Below are 20751 nucleotides of genomic sequence, written 5' to 3'. Positions count from 1 at the left end.
GCAACAGCCTGCAGGTCAAAGGGACAGGAATGAACAAACTATAAGGAGATGTTGGTCAGATGTGGCAGGCACTAAAGGAAATAGTATAATAGAAAATGGTGAAATAATGAAATATTTTACCCTGCCTATTTAAATATTTATTTAATTTGAGCTGATGAGTACAAGTGAAGTATACTGACCACTCTGTCTCTTTTTATAGAATAAATAAAGTGTGAAATAGATGATACACATTAACTGTGCATCTAATGTTGGTGGACCAAACAGATAAAAGCCACTATTTGTTCTTTTATTTATTTGTTCTTTTTCTTTAGTTTGCTTTCTTTTTTTTCTTTTAGTTTTTGTTGTGGTTTGAGTGTTCATCAATTTGATGGTGTGTCAATCAGGCGGCCAATCATCGTTCTTGGAGTCATCGCCGTCACGACGTGGGGACGTTTTTAAAGTGCTTTAAGTTTCACTTTCTGTTGACAGTAAAAAAGGGGATTTCTTGCGACGGGCGTGGAGTGAAAATACGTTACAGAATGTTTTATTTGGTTAAATACTCGACGGCTAACTAGCTGTAACTGCTGAAACGGCACACGAAGTTATTTTAGTCAGTTATCGATCGTGTAATTCGGTCAGTTCAAAGGTTTGTGTTCGCTCTCCTCCCACCATCTTCTCTTTTGTATGTAACTACAGCCTATTTATTAGGTATATGTGCCATTTTCTGTGTATGTTTCTTGTATTACTACAGGTGAAGTCATGACAAGTTTATGGGAGGTCATTAACGGAACCGACCAATGCGCAGCCGGTGCCCTAGAAGGTAAGTGGCTTTTTTAGACCCTAAACATATAAGGCTAAGTTGCTCCAGATATTTTATATATTTTTATTGCTAAACACACTAAGGGAACATTAGTGCTGGAAACATAAAAACAGCTGTCAGGAACAATAATTGCTGTGTTATTATAAACCAAAATGCCCCTGTGCGTTCCTAACTACACGCCTTTTGTTGTTGCAGATGCAGATTTGGTCACTGACTCGGATATCCAGTTATTGACTCCACAAGACCTGCAGGAGCTGTTTCCTGGAGTTAAGAATATAAAACGTAGAAGGAAGCTGTATGAAATAATACACAAAGAGGTGAGTTAACTAACAAGGAGAAATGTGAGTTTAGAGATAGGTTTAAAAAGAGATAGATTTGAGAGATTTTTAAATGTGTAAATCAAAAGCTCTAATGGGATCATTCTGTTACATCGTATTTTTAGTTTCCGAAGCCAATTAACCAGCTCATAACAAAACTGAAAGACATCGTTCCAGAAGAATCATTCAGGGGTATGTCGAGCCTTGGTAGCACATACTTACACTTACAGTTTGACAGCTGCTTTGGTACTTTTTTTTTTTTTTTTTTACTTATTCATGTTGAGGACCTGATTCTCTCTCCCCAGCTGCTCTTGAAAACGATGGTGCCTTGGTTGAGTACCACCGTATCCTGAAAGACTTGGAGACCCAGATAAATTACTTACAGAGATTCCTTAATGCTCAGTCTGGCGTTCTTGAACAGGAATCTGGCAAAGGTATTTATGCAGATTTTTGATTTAATACCAATATATATTATCTACCCAGGAAACCATGTCAATGAAAGCCCTCACAGGGGGAGGTGTTAAGTTAATGTTTTTTGCATTATGTCATTGTACCTAACAGGCTCTTTGTCAGATGCTAGCACTTCAGGCAGCAATGATCCAGTTGGGTCCCACGGTGGCCGACCTGGGGGCCTTCCACAAGGAGCACAAGGTGGAGCCGACTTTCTTCCACTCCCCACTCTCATGACATAGACAATGAGTAGTTTTTGCTTTGAGATTCTAACCATTCTACCTTTCTGAAGTTGAATTGAAGTTATGCTCTATGATAAATAAGATACTCTTAAGATTTGGAGTATCCAGATGAAGCGTGAACCCCTGGAGAAGTACATTTTTACAGTGTAGAGATTTAGAAAATGTTTGAATCCTTTTATCACAGTAGCACAAGAGCACTGGTTGCCCTTTAGCAATTGTTTCTGTGTTGATACAATAATACCAAAATCCAGAAATCAACCCTTTTACACTGAAACACCACCATCTTCTCTTTTGTATGTAACTACAGCCTATTTATTAGGTATATGTGCCATTTTCTGTGTATGTTTCTTGTATTACTACAGGTGAAGTCATGACAAGTTTATGGGAGGTCATTAATGGAACCCACCAATGCGCAGCCAGTGCCCTAAAAGGTAAGTGGCTTTTTTAGACCCTAAACATATAAGGCTAAGTTTCTCCAGATATTTGATATATTTTTATTGCTAAACACACTAAGGGAACATTAGTGCTGGAAACATAAAAACAGCTGTCAGGAACAATAATTGCTGTGTTATTATAAACCAAAATGCCCCTGTGCGTTCCTAACTACACGCCTTTTGTTGTTGCAGAGGCAGATTTGGTCACTGACTCGGATATCCAGTTATTGACTCCACAAGACCTGCAGGAGCTGTTTCCTGGAGTTAAGAATATAAAACGTAGAAGGAAGCTGTATGAAATAATACACAAAGAGGTGAGTTAACTAACAAGGAGAAATGTGAGATTAGAGATAGGTTTAAAAAGAGATAGATTTGAGAGATTTTCAAATGTGTAAATCAAAAGCTCTAATGGGATCATTCTGTTACATCGTATTTTTAGTTTCCGAAGCCAATTAACCAGCTCATAACAAAACTGAAAGACATCGTTCCAGAAGAATCATTCAGGGGTATGTTGAGCCTTGGTGGCACATACTTACACTTACAGTTTGACAGCTGCTTTGGTACTTTTTTTTTTTTTTTTTTACTTATTCATGTTGAGGACCTGATTCTCTCTCCCCAGCTGCTCTTGAAAACGATGGTGCCTTGGTTGAGTACCACCGTATCCTGAAAGACTTGGAGACCCAGATAAATTACTTACAGAGATTCCTTAATGCTCAGTCTGGCGTTCTTGAACAGGAATCTGGCAAAGGTATTTATGCAGATTTTTGATTTAATACCAATATATATTATCTACCCAGGAAACCATGTCAATGAAAGCCCTCACAGGGGGAGGTACAGGGCCGAACTGAAGCAAATTAGGGTGCCCTCAAGACTCACCTGCCCCTGCCCTTTCTTTCAATAGTTTTACAGAAGAACAGAACTACACACAAACAGGAGAAAGACATATAATAAATTAACACAAGAAAAGTTGAAAATAAAAGGCAGATGTGTTTGTGTAAATGTGAATGCATTTTCTATGTGACTGACTGACTAGAAAGGCTACCAGGAACCCCTTTTATCTGATTCCGAGTCTGATTTTAATTTCTTGGGACTTGTTTTGGTACCCATACTACAGGCTGACATTAAGCTTTAGATCTATATAATCTTCCCTTAATTTTGGCACATTTTAACCTCTCTCTGGGTTGCACCTGTGGCAGCCTTTTTGTTATTATATTAATTATATTGTAATGAATGTCCTACATATAGGTGTTAAGTATATTTTTTAAAGATTACTTTTTGGGGCCTTTTTTGCCTTTATTGTAGAGGACAGCTGAAGAAAGACAGGAAATGTGGAGAGTAAAGAGTCGGGGATGACATGCACCAAACGATCACAGATCTAAAGTCGAGCCTGCAATCAGTGCATTGAGGACTGTAGCCTATGTACACGGGCGCCTGCTCTACCAACTGAGCTAAACCAGCGCTCCATATAGGTGTTAAGTTAATGTTTTTTGCATTATGTCATTGTACCTAACAGGCTCTTTGTCAGATGCAAGCACTTCAGGCAGCAATGATCCAGTTGGGTCCCACAGTGGCCGACCTGGGGGCCTTCCACAAGGAGCACAAGGTGAAGCCGACTTTCTTCCACTCCCCACTCTCATGACATAGACAATGAGTAGTTTTTGCTTTGAGATTCTAACCATTCTACCTTTCTGAAGTTGAATTGAAGTTATGCTCTATGATAAATAAGATACTCTTAAGATTTGGAGTATCCAGATGAAGCGTGAACCCCTGGAGAAGTACATTTTTACACTGTCTCCAGTCTTACATTTTGGAGTTGAACTGAAATTTTACTCTTAAGATTTGGAGTCATAATATAATACAATTATTATATTTGAAACATCTCCACTAACAGTTATAAATTATTCATATCAAATTACCCATTTTAATTTAGCCAAATACTATTTGTCTTCTTTTTCTCAGTTTTGGTTATGTTTTTAGTGTTCGTCAATTTGAGAAAAGAAAAAAAGAAAAGAAAAAGGAAGTTCCAAAACTTAACGGGTAAACGGGGCAGGACTGCTCAATCAGGTGGCCAATCGTCTTTCGAAGAGTCATCAACGTCACGACGTTGGGACGTTTTTAAAAGTCGTTTAACCTTCACTTTCGATTGACAGTCGTAAGGGGATATTTTGCAATGAACGTGGAGTGAAAATACGTTACAGAATATTTTATTTGGTTAAATACTCGACGGCTAACTAGCTGTAACTGCTGAAACGGCACACAAAGTTATTTTAGTCAGCTATCGATCGTGTAATTCGGTCAGTTCAAAGGTTTGTATTCACTCTCCTCTCACCATCTTCTCTTTTGCATAATATGTAACTACAGCCTATTTATTCGGTATATGAGCCCTTTTCTGTGTATGTTTCTTGTTTAACTACAGGTGAAGTCATGTCAACTTTATTTAATGCTATAAAAGGAACCAACTGTGACGCAGCTAGTGTCCTGAAAAGTAAGTGGCTGTTTTTAGACCATAAAACATATGAAACTAAGTACAGATAGCTGTTGGAGTACCTTTTTCGCTAAACACACTAAGGGAACATTAGTGCTGGACACATAAAAACAGCTGTCAAGAACCAGAATTGCTATGTTATTATCAACCAAAGAGTGCTTTCCGAACTCCACACCTTTTGTTGTTGCAGAGGCAGATTTGCTCACTGACTCGGATATCCAGTTACTGACTCGAGAAGAACTGAACGAGCTGTTTCCTGGACCTGAGAAACTCAAACTTAGAAGGAAGCTGTATGAAATAATACACAAGGTGAGTTAACTAACAAGTTGTAATGTGAGATTAGAAAAGGGTTTAATAAGAGATACATTCTAGAGATTTTAAAATGTGTAAAAAGCTCTATTGGGGTTATTCTGTTATACCATATTTTTGTTTCAGAAGCCAATTAACCAGCTCACACTGAACCTGAAAGATGGATATCCTGAAGAATCATTCAGGGGTATGTATAGCCTTGGTAGCACATACTTACACTTTCATTTTGACAGCTGCTTTGGTTGCTTTTACTTTTTTTTTTACTCAACCATTTTGTTCACCTGATTCTCTCTCCCCAGCTGCTTTTGAAAACAATGGAGTCTCAGTTACTTACATCCCCCTCCTGAAAGACTTTAAGACTGAGATGAGTAATGTCCAGAGTTGCGTTGATGCTCAGATTCATTTTCTGGAACAGGACCCTGGCAAAGGTATTTATGCAGATTATACCGATATATATATTATCTACACAGGAAACCATGTCAGTCAAAGCACTCGCTGGAGGAAGTACTGGGCCAGACTGAAGCAAATTCAGGTGCCCTTAAGGCTCCCCTGCCCCTGCCCTTTCTTTCAACAGTTTTACAGTAGAACAAAACTGCACACATATCTATCACAAACAGGAGACAGTCATATAATAGATTAACAGAGATTAATAGTAAATGTATTTTTAAATGTATTTGTTAAATATAGTTTTTAAAGATTACTTTTTTGCCTTTATTGTAGAGGACTACCGTAGAGAGACAGGAAATGTATGGAGTAAAGAGTGGGGGATGACTTGCACCAAGAGATTGGCAGACCGGGAGTCAAACCTGCGATTAGTGCGTCAAGGACTGTAGCCTCTGTACATGGGGCGCAGAGCTAAACCAGCGCCCCATATAGGTGTTAAGTTAATGTTTTTGTAAAAAAAAATTTGCATTATGTCATTGTACCTAACAGGCTCTTTGTCAGATGCTAGCACTTCAGGCAGCAATGATGCAGTTGGGTCCCACGGTGGCCGACCTGGGGGCCTTCCACAAGGAGCACAAGGTGGAGCCGACTTTCTTCCACTCCCCACTCTCATGACATAGACAATGAGTAGTTTTTGCTTTGAGATTCTAACCATTCTACCTTTCTGAAGTTGAATTGAAGTTATGCTCTATGATAAATAAGATACTCTTCAGATTTGGAGTATCCAGATGAAGCGTGAACCCCTGGAGAAGTACATTTTTACAGTGTAGAGATTTAGAAGATGTTTGAATCCTTTTATCACAGTAGCACAAGAGCACTGGTTGCCCTTTAGCAATTGTTCTGTGTTGATACAATAATACCAAAATCCAGAAATCAACCCTTTTACACTGAAACATTTATCTGCAATAACATTCACAATTCAAGGTCTTATTACTAACCTTTTACTGTACCTAACAGGCTCTTTGTCAGATGCAAGCACTTCAGGCAGTGGTAGTCCAAAGAAGCACAGCCTTCTAGCTGGGGGCAGTCCAAAAGGAGCACAAGGTGGATCTGACTTTCTTCCACTCCCCACTCTCATGACATGTTCACTTTTGCTTTGAGTCTCCAGTCTTACATTTTGGAGTTAAGCTGAAGTATCACTCTTAAGATTTGGAGTCAGAGCTTTTATTCAATTTTCTGTTACTCTTGGATGCAGATGATGGAATGGTGCAACGTACTGGTTTAACTGGTGGCAATTCAAAAGGACCTCAAAGCAAATATGATTTTATTCAGCTTGACAATTTTATATATATAATATTTGGTAGAGAGAGTAGTCTGTTTCACATGTTTATAATTTGTTGTATTCACTTTCATATTCTATTATAACTTCAAATATCGCTCTTTATCCTTCTATATACTTCATACTGTAATCTGTTAAGTGCGTCATATGCAAAGCTTATTTCAGGTTAAAATATGAATTGGAAAATCATATAATTTCAGACTTTTGTACAAAAGCTGCCTGAAATGTAATTCCCTGCTAATTATAATTAATTTGACTGATAAAAAGGTAAAAAATCATGTTGATTGTCGATGTCGAGAGGACGCTATGGGCTGTGTTGGCATGATAATTAACTGTTTAATTAAAGATTTTGAAAATACTACTTCTTAAAATATTTAGGACAACATAGCAATAATATTTTAAATGTTCAATCATTTCACTCTTTCCATCCTCCTGGTAGTTTCACTCACTTCTTGTACAGTGAAAGTTTAAATCTGTGTCGGATACTCAACCATTTTTCTTTGTCTTTAGTGAAGTATAAGATTGTCGTCAGCGGCCAAACCTTTGGTGCCCATCTCCAGTTCATGGAAAAACTGAGGCAACTTCAGAATCCGAATTGGCTTGTTGAAAACAATGACGACAACAACATCACTATTTTATTCTGTGTAATCAGTTCTCGCATCGGGGCCGATGTTGCGGCAGCAATGACCAAAATCAAAGGTAAGGAAAAATCTCGAGTCAGATCATTTTTTATCTTCAGTTTAAATTTGTTGAGTTTCAAATAGCACGGTTATTTCTGACTTAAATGATCACAGTCAGGTTATCAACGTAGATGAATTTGTGTTTATGATTAAAACTAATATAAACCTTCTCATTATCAAGTTTGGTCAGTATCAAAGTTGCACACCAAACCGACTCGATCTATTTTTAGCCTCACTTTCTCATATCTTCTTTCCTTTCTGTTCCACAGATAACAAACCTATCATCCTGGTGTTGATGCACCACTTACGTGAGGCCAGGGTCACAACACCTGTGAGAACTTGGGCTCAGGATGTTAATGATGCTGACATTAAGTTGCATGTCAGTGTTTTCTACCACGAGACAGTGCCTGGATTGTTGAAGTGTAAAGCAAATGATGATGCTGTCTTTGAGATACGAAACCATTTCCTGAAGTACTGCCCTCAGATAAGTAAAGATACGAGTGGACAAAGTGGCCCAGCGGCTGGTGCTGGAAGTGGGGCAACTGATGGTGTGTCTTCTTCTTGGATCTCATGGAAATGGGGTCTAGGTTGGAAATAGACAAAAATGTAAAAAAAAATGTAAAAAAAAGTAGCAAAACTGATTGATTGAGACTCTTTCAAGAAAACACCATTAAACTCCTTGGTTAAATTAGATTTGTATTCAAATGTTGTCAATTTTTATTTTAATCATGTTCATATTTACAACATCTAGTTTTCCTCATATTTGCAGGTATTGACTTTCTAAATTTACATCATGTAACATGTGTTTTTGGCTATTTTCAATGCTTAGAGTTACCAGAAAAAACAACATTTAAATATAGGAGAAAAAAGCAGACAGCAGCACAGCTTTGACTGCTGCTATTTGATGTTTGTGATTTTATTTTTTGTTGGTGAGGCACATTCACAATTTCTTTGGTTCTGTATAAATAGAGAATTGAATGTACAGTAAGTGAATAAAGAGTGGGGAAGCCACAAAGCTCAGTTACTAACAAAATGATTGCCTTTGTATATTCATATAGGCCGGATACTCATCAATCTGTAAAATATGCATGTTTTTTTGGCTGCACCTTACTGTAGGCTATAATGTTGCAGAAATTATATAAGTTGTGATTAAAGCACTTTGAATAAAGAGCATGTATGTGTGGATGTCTGTGGTCCTTTTTAAATATTTTTTTTATTTCATTTTATATACTTTTTTTGGTAGCATCATGTTTAGTAAAAACACAATGACTCATGTCTCTAACTTGATTTACTGAATATAAGAACATTTATGAGCCAGCCTTTGATTCTATCTCGAATTGATAAAAAAAAAAATCACGATAAATAAGAGCTTTTAAAATTTTAGAATTAAGGGAGCTGCCCTGTTCACCTTACAGTATACGTGTAACTTATGTCGAAACATTTTTTATACACAGTTGCACTGAAAAAACTAACTTTGAGAAACTGTAATAGGTTTAAATTTCGGACGCTTTTATTCTGGAAAGAGAAACCGTCTTTTGCTCTGAAAAGTCAGGCCGGAAGTTCGACATTGTTTACAAACAGCCGCTGCTTCTAGTCGGTGTTTCAAGTTAGCGCACGCCGTGGAGCTAAATATGACTTATTCCGTTATCAGTTGAACTTTCTCTCTGACAGACGGCCGCCGACGAACTCTTTGCACCAACAACATCATGTTGAAAGTTATATTCCGGTTAGTTTGGCTAATTAGCTGCACAACTTCGTCAGAGACAGTTAGCTAGCAGTTAGCTAGCTCAACAGATGTTCTGCAGCATGGCTGTTTGATTCATTTCAACAGGTGTTAGCTTCAGGGAGGCACTGTCTCTGTCCAGAGATCTCTTATAGGTAACTATTCCGAAGAAAGCTGTAGGCTAATATTCTCTTTATTTTCGGCTTGGGTAGCTGTAGTAATATGTAAAGTTTGAACAATAAGACAGCTGTTTATTACACTTGGTTGTTTGTCATGCTCTTCAGTTGCGTCCTGTCGAGCCCAATCAGATCGACGTGTTCAAAAATAGTTATTTTGCAGAGAGTTTTTGCAACCAGTCAGTTATTTTTTCGGAGGCAGAATCCGATATGTGCCTGTCATAACGTCAGCGCCCTCCAGCCATCTGCACACCGGCTCCGGCTTAAGGTAACTAATGACATGAAAGTCTCAAAAAGTAAATATGTGCTCCAATTAGTCGTGACCTGGGTTTTTCGTCCCTCTCTGTTTTAGGCACAGCCCTGTCTGTATCAGCTAACTGATATGCAGGCAGCTAACACCTCGTATGGCAAACAGACCACTGCAGTAGCCTCAGATGAGGATAAGGATGAAGAAGGTGGTGGTAAAGGCGTGGTTGGAAAGGAGCGTGGATCAAAAGAGAAGGGGTTGAAGAAGGAGGTGGATGCAGTCAGCATGGAGGTCCTGCAAAATAAGACCGACACTGGAGCCTGCAAAGTGTCACGTGAGTATAGTCTTGTCAATCGTGCCAAAATCAAGCTTCAGGTGTTGAAACACAGCAAGCACAGTGACATCTTGTGGCTTTCAAAACAAACAGCAGCGCTTCAAGATGGGCTGAGGTAACACAACACCTCTGATATTAGTCTTATAGGTTTGAAATACATTTTCAAGAGTCCTGCCTGTTTTGTTAAATGTGTAATACTCTTGTTCTGAAGTGCTACTTGATGTAGATGTTATTGTGCAATATATCATAGCTACCTGCTGTATATCATCAAGAAATGGGTTGTCCAAAAAGCCCACATACAGACTTTTTTTGTTTACAGGTGTACTTAATGTCCACTCTGGCGTTTTAACCTTATGGCCACTATTTATTTCATATTTCATTAGATGTAATGTGACATGATTTGAGCGTATGTATATTCAGTGAATTCACCTCTCCTCTTAAATAGTTTAAAACTCTCTGACTCAATAAAGCGCTTTCTGTGGCAGCAGTAACGTTTGAGGCTTTGGACATCAACATTATTTAAACAGTGTGATTCATACGAGAAAAAACAAGCTTCAGACCTACAGTATCATCCACACATCTCAGGTTGGCTTCCAATTTAGAAAATTGCACACGTAATTGCTTTTCCTGAGGCAACAGAACAAAATTTCAGATGCACCAACAGCATGATGAACAGTAGAGACTGACAAACACATCTTTCTTAATGCTTGGCAAGACTGAAGTCACAATGAAAAATATATTTCACTGTCTTTTTCAGGACTTGAAAGTTGATAATCATTACCTTTTAGCTTGCATCTACCTCAGTGCACAGCGTTTTAACATTATCCTTAACAGACCTGGTATTAACATGTGTTCTGGGTGATCCAACCACAAGTGGTCAGCTGTTAGCACTAGCGTTCACAGTTTGCATTTCAGTGCGTCTCCAAATGCGTCTCCAGTGACCACTTGTGATCAGATCTCACTTTCCCGCTCTGTATGCAAATGAACACGGAGCCTCATTCACCTTAATAAGACTTTAAAAATGTCATGTGATACTAAAAAACTGTGATGCAGACTCGCAGAGCAGAGCGGGGGAGAGCTGCTGCACACAAGCACAGAGGGAGGGAGGGAGGGAGGGAAGGAGGGAGCGGGTGAGTAGGACTAAAGTGACGACGTTAACTTTGATCATGAAGCCTGATGCTCCTCTTCAGCTCTGCGTTTATCAGTGAAATATATGACCTACACAGCATATGGGCATATAACAGCTTGTGGAGAGGAGTTTATACTTCATAGTGCCTGTGCACGGAAATATGGACAGATCGCGACGTTATTGAGCCAGGTACAGAGCACGAGAAACACACAGATCTGTGTTATATCTGCTCCTCTCCTCAACGTCTGTCTCCTCCCCGCACGGCATGATAACTCTGATAAATACACAAGTTGATAACTTGATTTTAAAACTGATAAAATGCTCGTGGATCGTATCTCTGATCCGCGCCGTCTCTCCCCCTCATCGAGTTCAGGATCCTCCTGTAATAAAAACTTAACTGCAGTCCCCTTACTGACTAAACACAGACACAATCTGTCTGTATTTCTGTGCACACGCTATAATGCATAAACTACGCTTACACAGCTGGAGTGACATGAGAAATACATAAAAATACGATTTTTAAGAGACACAGCAGTGAAATGTTACATTAGACAGGAATGAGAGGCGAGTGAGCTCCATGTGATCGTTGCCGTGGATACGGAGAGAGTGGGAGGTGCTTAATGCGCCTCAGGACACGTGCGTACACACTACCAGGCGTATGTGGATAAATGCGTCCCAGACCACCTCCATGTGTGGCCTGAGCGATCGGATCTGAATGCGTCTTCAATCCGTGCTGGGAGTGTTCGCACCTCTGGCTGTCCACTTGTGATCTGATCACGAAAACCACATGTTAATACCAAGTGTGCTACGGGCCTTATTAGTGCAACTCACCCTCATAATGAAGCGGGATCTACAACACCCAACTCCCACTCTTTCAGTATCAGCACCATGTGAGGAGGTTTACTGTGTTATTGAACCATGCCCATGACATGAACATATACTCCATGCACACAACTGCTCTTTTCCCTTTTTGCATTCATATTTATATACAGAATAACCAGCGTATGTTTTTTGTTGTATTGTAATATTTATTGTCTTTTCTTAGCAGCTCCAGCAGAATCAGGTGAGAAGACAAAGAGGAGGAGGGAGAAGAGGAAATGGATGAAGAAAAAGCTCAGATCAGCAGATACTTCAAACAATTTAATGTCAGAGCTTCCGTTTTCACTGACCAGCCCCACCACGTGGAAAGAGCTTGGATGTGTGTAAATTCTTAATATTATTTTATTATTATGATTTCTTGAGATGTAAGTTATAATTTCTTTCCAGTACCTGTGTTATATACTGTCAGACTCTGATGTGCCTAAAGAGTGTGCAGTAAATTTATTCCTACATGATTTGTTGCAGGATTGTTTCATTAGACTGTACGAGTTAGACCCGATGTAGGTTTTTCTCTTATGTGAAGTTTCTTTTTCTTTCTAGTCCCCAGTCCACAATCAACCCAGAAGAAGAGGAAGAGAGGACACAGTGGAGGGCGAGTGGACAGTGAGGAGGATGCAGAGAAGATAAAAAAGAAGAAAGAGAGCCAGCGACCAAATTACTTTATTTCCATCCCCATCACTAACAAACAGGTAAGGATTGATTGTACTCTTGACCTTCTAATGTATTTGCATACATTTGTCTACAACTCAACAGTTTCAGCTGTCATAAGTAGCTTATAAAATCGTATAATTTTTTGCATTATTCATGTTTGTTTATTATAAACTGCTCTGAAGGCTTTCCAAGACAACCTGTGTTTTGACCTCCACCACAGAATCTGAAATAAATTACACCTAACAATTGATGATAGATCTATTAAAAGCATGTTTTAAAGGGCCAGTTTGCAGATTTTCAACCTTAGTCCTATCATGCTATCATGGGGAGCTAATTCCATTATGGTAGGAAAAAAATGCAATTTCTCTCTGTGCCTTTGGAGGACGCTATCCGCTTCTCCAATGGGCCCTGGAAAACCTCCGTCAGACTAAGTAAAATGCGTCACCTGTCGGACGCCAGCGAGCTTGCTAAACTACACTTCCTCAATCTAGGACGCCCGCCTCCGATGTCTGCAGTGTTTAGTTGAAAAGGCGCAATGCACGCTGGGTGTTGTAGGAATGTAGAACGGGCTAAACCACGAGCTGTCTGTACAACTTTCTCCACAGCTATGGCACTAATTTCAAATTCTTCTATCGAATACAGAGAACGCCAGCTTTGACTGACAGCGGCTTTTTCCAGGGGCAAACTGCTCCTTTAAGTATTTTAAAGTTAATCCCCACACTCAAATACAAATAGTAGTCAGTTGCTGCATGATGGTTGTAACATGGCTTTCAAAAGCCAAACTATGGTATGTTTGGCGAACAGGTTGCAGAAATGCAAATTGGAAAATATTTTCACTAAGTTGCCTTGACGTTAAAAGACGTTAAAAACAATTCCCATTTTCTTCAATGCAACTAATGACTATCTTCCCCTGACCACCGTAGGTGTTCTCATTTCACAGTTACTCTTTTGTTCTTGTGATACAAAAGAGAAAGTTAGTCCATGTCCATGCTTCCACTTTCTTTTTTGTTTGACCCAGAAAATAAATGTCGACCTTGTTGGTCTTTGACAGTAAACAATAGTGGAGCAGATAAGAAAACCTGTATCATAAACCCTTTGAATTCTGACGCTTTATCTGTGATGTTGAGCAAAAGTTGCCCCGGTTTCTCCTCCGCCTTTCAATCCCCCTCTCCTCCGTCCCTCTGCTCATCAATAACAAGCTGCATCTTGGAAAAAGCAGAAGTGATGGAAATTAGACAACAAACAGTCACTGTATGATTTTTTTAAAAGTCCACATTTTCCAACCACAGATCAGTGCAGCTGTGATGGAGGTCCAGGAGGCGGTGCTTCAGGGGGAGCCCCGACTGGCCAAAGCGATGATCCCCGTCCCAACTCTCCACATCACGTTATTAGTCACTCATCTGGCCAATCAGGAGCAAGTGGACCTGTGAGTAAATGCACATTTAACACACACAAAAGCCTGGAAATTATCTTTAATATTGTAAATACATGGACTATATGTGTAGCCATTTAACTGGAGCCATACAGAAAACACAGACAAAAGGTATTCCAATGCTGCTGCTGCTGCTGTATCAATAAAAGTGATGGTAGAAGACCGTAAACAATATATTGCCACTAAAGAACACAGAGCTCACGACCTGTACGGTACATTATACTGTATCTCAGCAGTGACAGAACTTCAATCAATCAAAGCCTTCAAATTAGTCTTCTGTCAAACAACCAGTTTCCTCACACTGTCCCATTCAGTCTTTGCCCATTATCGCCACTGTAGATGGATCGGGTAGCTGAGTCCTGCTTGTGTTTGTTGCTGTTGTGGACGTGCAGACTGGAGTAGCTGCTCACAGACGGGGAAGCATAGTTCTGCAGTGACTAATTACACAGCATGTCACGTTAGATGCTGCCCCTGTCTTATCTCTTCCTCTCAGCACTTCCAGGAAAACTGGTTGATTGGTCTATAAATAATTGAGGTTCAAGTTACAGTAAAGAGCCTTAAATACACAGTTGAAGAAAAACATTTTATTCCAATTAATAGTCAACATAAGAAATAAACCCTCCCATTATGACATAAGTGTAATCCTGTACATGTTAACGTTTGTCACGTGTGTACGTCTTGTCCCATTTAATCAAATTGTATTTTAATTTTAAATGCTAAAACAAACCTATATAATGACAGATGTTACTAACAAAACTAGTGTTTTAAGTTATATTAACTAAAAGAAACATGGCAAGTAATTTCCCATATTTAATATGTGGTTCAAAAAAGGTTAATTTCAGACTAAGATTCAAATATTACATCAGAAAGTGCTACAAAGTGAACGGGTGATTTTACGCTCCACAATGCTGTGCAGCTTTGGAAAGTGTTAGCCATGTTATGTGGCGATGCTGATGCTTAATCTACATCAAGTACAAGATTGTGTCATTAGTAATCACTTGATTCTCTTGTTATGTAATATGAGAGGGAGGAAGAGAGAGGATTAAGTCTTGAATGTGTGTGTGTGTGTGTGTTTGTGTGTACTCATCTGTACATTTCCTATTAGGGCGGCATCTGTGCTGGCTCAGGCCGAGCCGTCATTGGCCGAGCTGCTGGGTGGGCGGGATCTGGTGCTGCCCTTCTCGGGGATCAGCCACTTCAGGAAGGAGGTGGTGTTTGTTGGTCTGGCCCCCGGACAGCACAGACACACACTGGACGCTGTGGCAGGTCAGTGATGGAGCTTTTTTTATCGTTTTCTCCTCCTTTTTTCTTCTGTCATCCCTCCACACTTCTGTCTTTATTAAATATGAAATATTAATATTGACTTACAGTTTTGTTCAGCATGTCTCGTGCTGTAGGGGATACATTTCATTGGAAGATGTGAATGTGATACAGCACCTGCTCTTTCCTGTCCCTGTGGAGGGATGTCAGGTGGGGTCAGCTGAGGGTCCCTGCAGCTGGGGGGAGGATTTGTTGTCTTTCTTAAGGACACTATAAGAGGGTGGTCATGGGGGCTCTGCTGGGAGAGGTCACAGATTAAACAGCTTAAGGAGATAGAGGGTGTGTTTTAGTGGGTTACCTTTTGGACTAACTCTGACATTCAAAGTTAACAGGACGAATGAGTGAGGTTAAACAGAATTGTTTTTAAAGTAAACTGCTCGTAGTTATTAACAAAGTATACCTGTGTAATATACATCGTGTATTAACCTGGCTTTTAGGCCCTGCACTTCACATGATGTGTGAAAATTTTAAACGAGTATAAAACAGACAAAGAACACAGTGTGTGGATAACTGTAAGTAGGTCTTAAAAAGTCAATCACATGCAATGATGGTTTTTTTCAGTCATTTCTGATCGTTTGATTCGGGTCTTCAGTATTCAGTATCTATTTGAAGGTGTCACGTTCAGTTCTGGGCTTTTCTATATTTTATACCTGAAAGATTATTGGAAAATTATCGATAATTAAATAATGTTTAATTTCACTGTAGTAACACATGTATCACAGTGTGTGTGTGTGTGTGTGATAAGTCTTTATTCGTCTTCTTTTATGTGACGTTTTTCATCTCTGTGCACGTGTGATGGATTTATGCAGAAGCGTTTGCGTGTATGTATTCGGTTTCCGCCTTTGGCAACAACATTAAGCCAACATTTCTAAGAGGATTCTCACTCCATTGCTCCTGCGACACCAACACACACACACACACACACAAGCACAGACACATGTATACAAAGTAAATAAGCTCATATTTGCTTAATACTGTCCATTTTCTCTCCCTAATGATCAGAAATTCGCAGTAATTTCAGGAAGTAGACGCGTACATTTTGCACACTCGCACAACAGGAAATGAACTGTCTGCTCTTAAATGTGAACCAGCAGTGTAATCCATCTCCGTCCGACTCTGAAGGGTTGCTGGTGTTCATGATAAATATTATATACGTTATATTTTCTGAGCACAATGTTTGGATTTCGCCTCGGTGTGGATTTGTGAGCGGCTCAGCCCGTCTATTAACTGCTCAGCTCCAAGCAAATACTACATTTGGCGTATTAGTGATGCTCAAGCTGAGATAAATCCCAAGAGGCATTTCATCACGGCACTTTATAATTGGAAACACAATAAGTGGATCGTCAGCCCAGGTTCTAGTTGGCTTTTGTTTCATCTGTAAAGGTGATCCATTTGATTTATATGAAACAGGAAGTAGATGAGGAAGAAGGGATGAGCTCCCAAATGACCAGAGGAAGGCGAGTTAGTCTTCTGACTTAGAGCATCAAAATGTTTATATTTGGATTTTCATGACTGTATCAAATAGAGATAGACCGATATGTTTTTTTCAGGGCCGATTCCGATACCGATTATTAGCAGTCAAGGAGGCCGATAATCGATATTTGAAGCCGATATTCATTTGCAGTAAAAGTGAAAATATTGGCATCAAAATGTTGAATAATACAAACTCCAACACTTAACTTTGTTTAAATGCCTTTAAGCATATGCATCAGAGCCAAAATAACCCAGTTTTAAATTGATCTCTTATCGGCCTTCGGATTTAAAAAAAAAAAAGGCAGATGGCAATATGCGTCAAAATGCCGAATATCGGCGCCGATAATTGGCCCGTCGAACACAAACAACCCTGACTCCTGAGTGATTAAGCTGCAGAGAGTGTGGCGAGAGTGAATTCTTCTGTAATTCTGAAATTATGGTGGTAAGATATTGTCTTTATGCCTCAGGAGACGTTTGACAGTAGTTAACAGTTAACCAGTAAAAACACAGGTACTGGTACAGGTGATACATCTCTGACCTGTGGAACAGAGGCGGCAGGTCAATACTTGTTAAACACTTGCCAAACACCAAAGAAGGTGTGAAGGAGTGTGTAAGTCGAGTCTCTGGAATACACCTTCTTGAAATACTAAAACGACATGTGTGCTTTAAAGCTTCAAACCAGGAAGTGTGCTTTCAGAACATTACAACAAACGCCAGCTCAATATTTCTTTTGTATTACTTGGAAAATGCTTGGTTTTGAACATAGGCTGGTGTTTAATTTACACAGTTAATATTCTAAGTAACATTTGAAATGAAACAACCCTGTTATCATATTGATTACTGAGTGAAGCAGACCGAGGTTGAATTAACTGACATGGGCTGGAAATGAGGTTTAGGTACCTTTTTTAAAAAGTACTTAAATGTTCCTCTTTAAAGCTGTACAAACCTGACTTCCTTTTCCGCTAGTGGTGGGATAAAATATCGATACAGCAATATATATTCGTCCTGACTCGTGCAATAAAATTGATATTTTAATTTACAAATATATGGCGCTCTAAACAGTCATTTTGACTCCACGCGGGGGCAGTTATGACATGAATGAGGGTAACATGAACGGAAATGAATTGGCCAATATATCAATTATCACAGAACAGCTTTATCGTGATATTATCGTTATCGTGGGCCGCGTATCCTGTCGTGAAATACCCTGCGATTCCCACCCCTAACTAATTTTGCCAGCTTCTATGATCAAACACTGTTTGTAACGTGTTTACTGTAACATAAAAGAAAAGATAATATATTTTTTTATATGGTGTTAAAAGGACGACTGTGTATATCGTTACATATTTTGAATAAGACAACGGTGGCCTTGGAGTATAGTATGTAAATAAAGTAGTATAGATATTCCTGCCACAACCAAAATACATGAGCACAGACAGAAAAATCTGCACGTTGATGTGTATGTAAGCTCCATTTAAACTGCTTCAAATGGACTATTTTTAATGCCAAATAGTTCTTCTTTCACAGAGTCATGTATTATTTCTATTTCTGACATTAAAAATGTTGAAGCATTAAGAAAAGATGACCAATAGAAAGTCCAGGATGTTGCCGTTGGAAAAGCAAAGTAAGGACAAGGCATGAAGTCAGACTCTCCTGTCCTGTCGTCTGCCTCCCTCCAACACTGTTATTGATTATGTACTAACCTTTCCCTCCCTGTAGAGCTCGTCTTCTAAAAATACCACTGGTTTCCCTCTAAACATTAGCGGCTGAGTTGGTGCGTGCGCCTGTGTGTCTGTGTGTGTGTGTGTGTATGTGTGTGTGTCCTTGCAGGCTGTCTATGTATTCCTGACCTTGTTTATCCATCTCGGTCAAACGATACAGAGTAAAAAGCTCTATTTTCCATCTTCTAACACACATTCTCAGACGTCTGAGTGCAAAGTATTCGTTCTGTGTAATGTTCATTTGGAGGAAGAAGAGATGCTTTCATAATTGATACTGTCGGTGCTTTGAATCCATCTCATGACGTCTGCAACATCTCCCCTTTCTCTGTGTGTGTGTGTGTGTGTGTGCGTGTGTGTGTGCGCTGCAGAGTTGTTGCGGAGCCGTTTTGTGGAGCAGGGTCTTCTGCAGGGAGACGGCCGTGGGTTTGAACCCCATCTCACCATTATGAAGCTTTCTAGAGTATCAAAACTACGATCTCAGGTATACACACACACACACACATTCTGGGTAGAGTCAGGTAATCAAAAAAAAATATTACTAATTATTAATTAACCTTATAATCAATCCAATAAACCTATAAGTGCCAATAGATCAGAGCAACCCATCCGGGTACTTTGCCCTAAAGTTGCAGCCCCGCCCCTTTTTGGTTGAAAGCAGTCCATCTACTATGACTGGTGGTAAATAGAAATCCTGGGTCTTTGATGATTTGATTACTAAATAAAAATACCGTACTGTTTTAATGCTATTATCTGTCAGGCAATCAGATATATTGTGACCGGAGGAGTCATAAACTGACATCCCATAAACTTTGTATTTAAACTGTGTTACCTGAGTTAGATCGTCACTGTTTAAAGATGTGTATTTGTATAATACAGTGTATGTTTTGCCGCATTTTACATGAGATGAAAATTGCCAAAATTACACATTTTGTGAATGTGTGAAGATTCTGGTGACAGAGGCAGACGACAGCTCCTGCTGTTATGAACACAGCGATCGCTGATTTAGGGATACCAGTTCATTTAAAAACCAGTAGGGAACACAACAGCAGGTCCTACAGTGTACCACTTTCATGCCCTCTACAGGCAGCCTGAAGCCACAGAGCTCTTCTTTCACCCTTCTTTGCTCTTCGTCTTCACTTTTTGAGACACAAAATCTGCTGCTGAAGCGTAACGGCATGGCACTGCAGGTGATTTCTTATCTACCACCAGCACTTTAAAGTGCTAATCGTGAAGATCTCAGTTTCATTCTATTTGGCGATAAAAAGGAATTGCGGACACATATGTACCAGAACCAGACGTCTACGGTTTAGACTGTTTGCCTTCATCTGAGCGTCGAATTTGTTTCTTTTTCTTTGGATTTTCACTTCTTTTTGAAGTTGTATCTGTAGTCATCCATCTTTTCTTTGTTTGTTCAGCCATAGTAGATTACTGTTTACTCGCAACACTTGCAGAGACCGGAAAAGCACCCGCTTAGCTCCGCCTACCCTCCAACCACTGCTGGGTGATGGAAAACGTGTCACAAACTAAAATGTTTTTTAAATTTGCTGTGTAATAAAGGTATCAAGCGTTATATTTCCTTGACAAGGGCATGCTACAGAAACATAATACATTAATTATTTCAGGTTGTACTGACTTAGAAGTGTAATAGACTTGTAATGTGCCTCTAGTCTACACTGGGATGCCAAAAGAATAAATGTTAAATAAAGAAGAACTTTAAGTTCTTGCATTGCGCAATATGTACATGGGAAAATATATGTAGACCAAATTTATATTCAACAATTCCTGTATTAAGTAGATTTAAAGTAAATATGAATTAAAGCACAAAGCTACACTGGCTGGTATTGTATCTTGATGGGTAATGCCAGCACAGATCTGCTCTGTATTCCTCACTTCAGCTCTGCTTTTATATGCAGTGAGTCCCAGTGAGCTCGTAACTTCTTATAACAAGTGACTTTTGACTGCCAAACAGCTGCGGCGCTGCTCCCCTGCCACCAGCCATCGTTTTTTATTCCCCTCGTCTTCCTCTCTGAGGCTGTTAAGTGTGCCATCATGTAGTTAGAAGACACATAATTCTTTCAGGGAGTGTTTAACAGGCCTGCTGCAATATCTTAAAATACAATTAAATGTCAATAATTTCTGAGTTTATGAACCATTTTATTAGGATGGATTAGGAGGAGAAGTTATCCAGGATTATAGAGATAGAATGGAGGAGTGACTGAGGTATTGC

General features: G+C 39.4%; 2 protein-coding genes across 5 annotated transcripts in view; both read left to right on the top strand.

Moving 5' to 3' along the window:
* The first annotated feature begins 473 nt into the window (after positions 1–473).
* LOC138610711 (uncharacterized) lies at positions 474–8617 on the top strand. Of its 2 annotated transcripts, XM_069683516.1 has the most exons (19): positions 474–625; positions 731–799; positions 995–1116; positions 1242–1308; positions 1422–1550; positions 1678–1767; positions 2171–2239; positions 2435–2556; positions 2682–2748; positions 2862–2990; positions 3756–3845; positions 4659–4727; positions 4918–5036; positions 5163–5223; positions 5336–5464; positions 5970–6059; positions 6438–6524; positions 7270–7458; positions 7709–8617. In XM_069683516.1, exons 2-19 carry the CDS (start codon positions 739–741, stop codon positions 8035–8037), a joined length of 2019 nt encoding a protein of 672 aa, XP_069539617.1. In that variant the 5' UTR covers positions 474–625; positions 731–738; the 3' UTR covers positions 8038–8617. The 2 variants fall into 2 exon arrangements, with proteins under 2 accessions (XP_069539617.1, XP_069539624.1); XM_069683523.1 differs by lacking the exon at positions 6438–6524.
* A 774-nt stretch (positions 8618–9391) lies between these two features.
* The window catches only part of LOC138585421 (A-kinase anchor protein 7-like), a 51367-nt gene continuing 40007 nt past the window's right edge, over positions 9392–20751 (top strand). For 2 of the 3 annotated variants that reach the window (XM_069657738.1, XM_069657736.1), the window contains exons 1-7: positions 9392–9606; positions 9691–9919; positions 12094–12246; positions 12468–12616; positions 13868–14004; positions 15116–15276; positions 18893–19005. In XM_069657738.1, the coding sequence (XP_069513839.1) occupies positions 9436–9606; positions 9691–9919; positions 12094–12246; positions 12468–12616; positions 13868–14004; positions 15116–15276; positions 18893–19005 (1113 nt within the window). In that variant the 5' untranslated portion in view covers positions 9392–9435. The remainder of the gene's footprint in view (positions 9607–9690; positions 9920–12093; positions 12247–12467; positions 12617–13867; positions 14005–15115; positions 15277–18892; positions 19006–20751) is intronic. The other variant, XM_069657737.1, reaches the window with a different exon arrangement.

This window comes from Semicossyphus pulcher, unplaced genomic scaffold (genome assembly GCF_022749685.1).
Source record: "Semicossyphus pulcher isolate SPU_LCO1_2020_fin unplaced genomic scaffold, fSemPul1.0.p SCAF_11, whole genome shotgun sequence".
NCBI lineage: Eukaryota > Metazoa > Chordata > Actinopteri > Labriformes > Labridae > Semicossyphus > Semicossyphus pulcher.
Note: the sequence above shows the minus strand (reverse complement) of the source record. Positions and strands in the feature narration are given on the sequence as shown.

What these genes read in the sequence shown, in the direction of transcription:
- LOC138610711 (XM_069683516.1), top strand. Translation starts at nt 739, where the DNA reads ATGACAAGTTTATGGGAGGTCATTAACGGAACCGACCAATGCGCAGCC. An exon ending in ATGAAATAATACACAAAGAG is followed by an intron (nt 1,117 to 1,241) that starts GTGAGTTAACTA and finishes TCGTATTTTTAG; the next exon opens with TTTCCGAAGCCAATTAACCA. An exon ending in CCTTCCACAAGGAGCACAAG is followed by an intron (nt 6,060 to 6,437) that starts GTGGAGCCGACT and finishes TGTACCTAACAG; the next exon opens with GCTCTTTGTCAGATGCAAGC.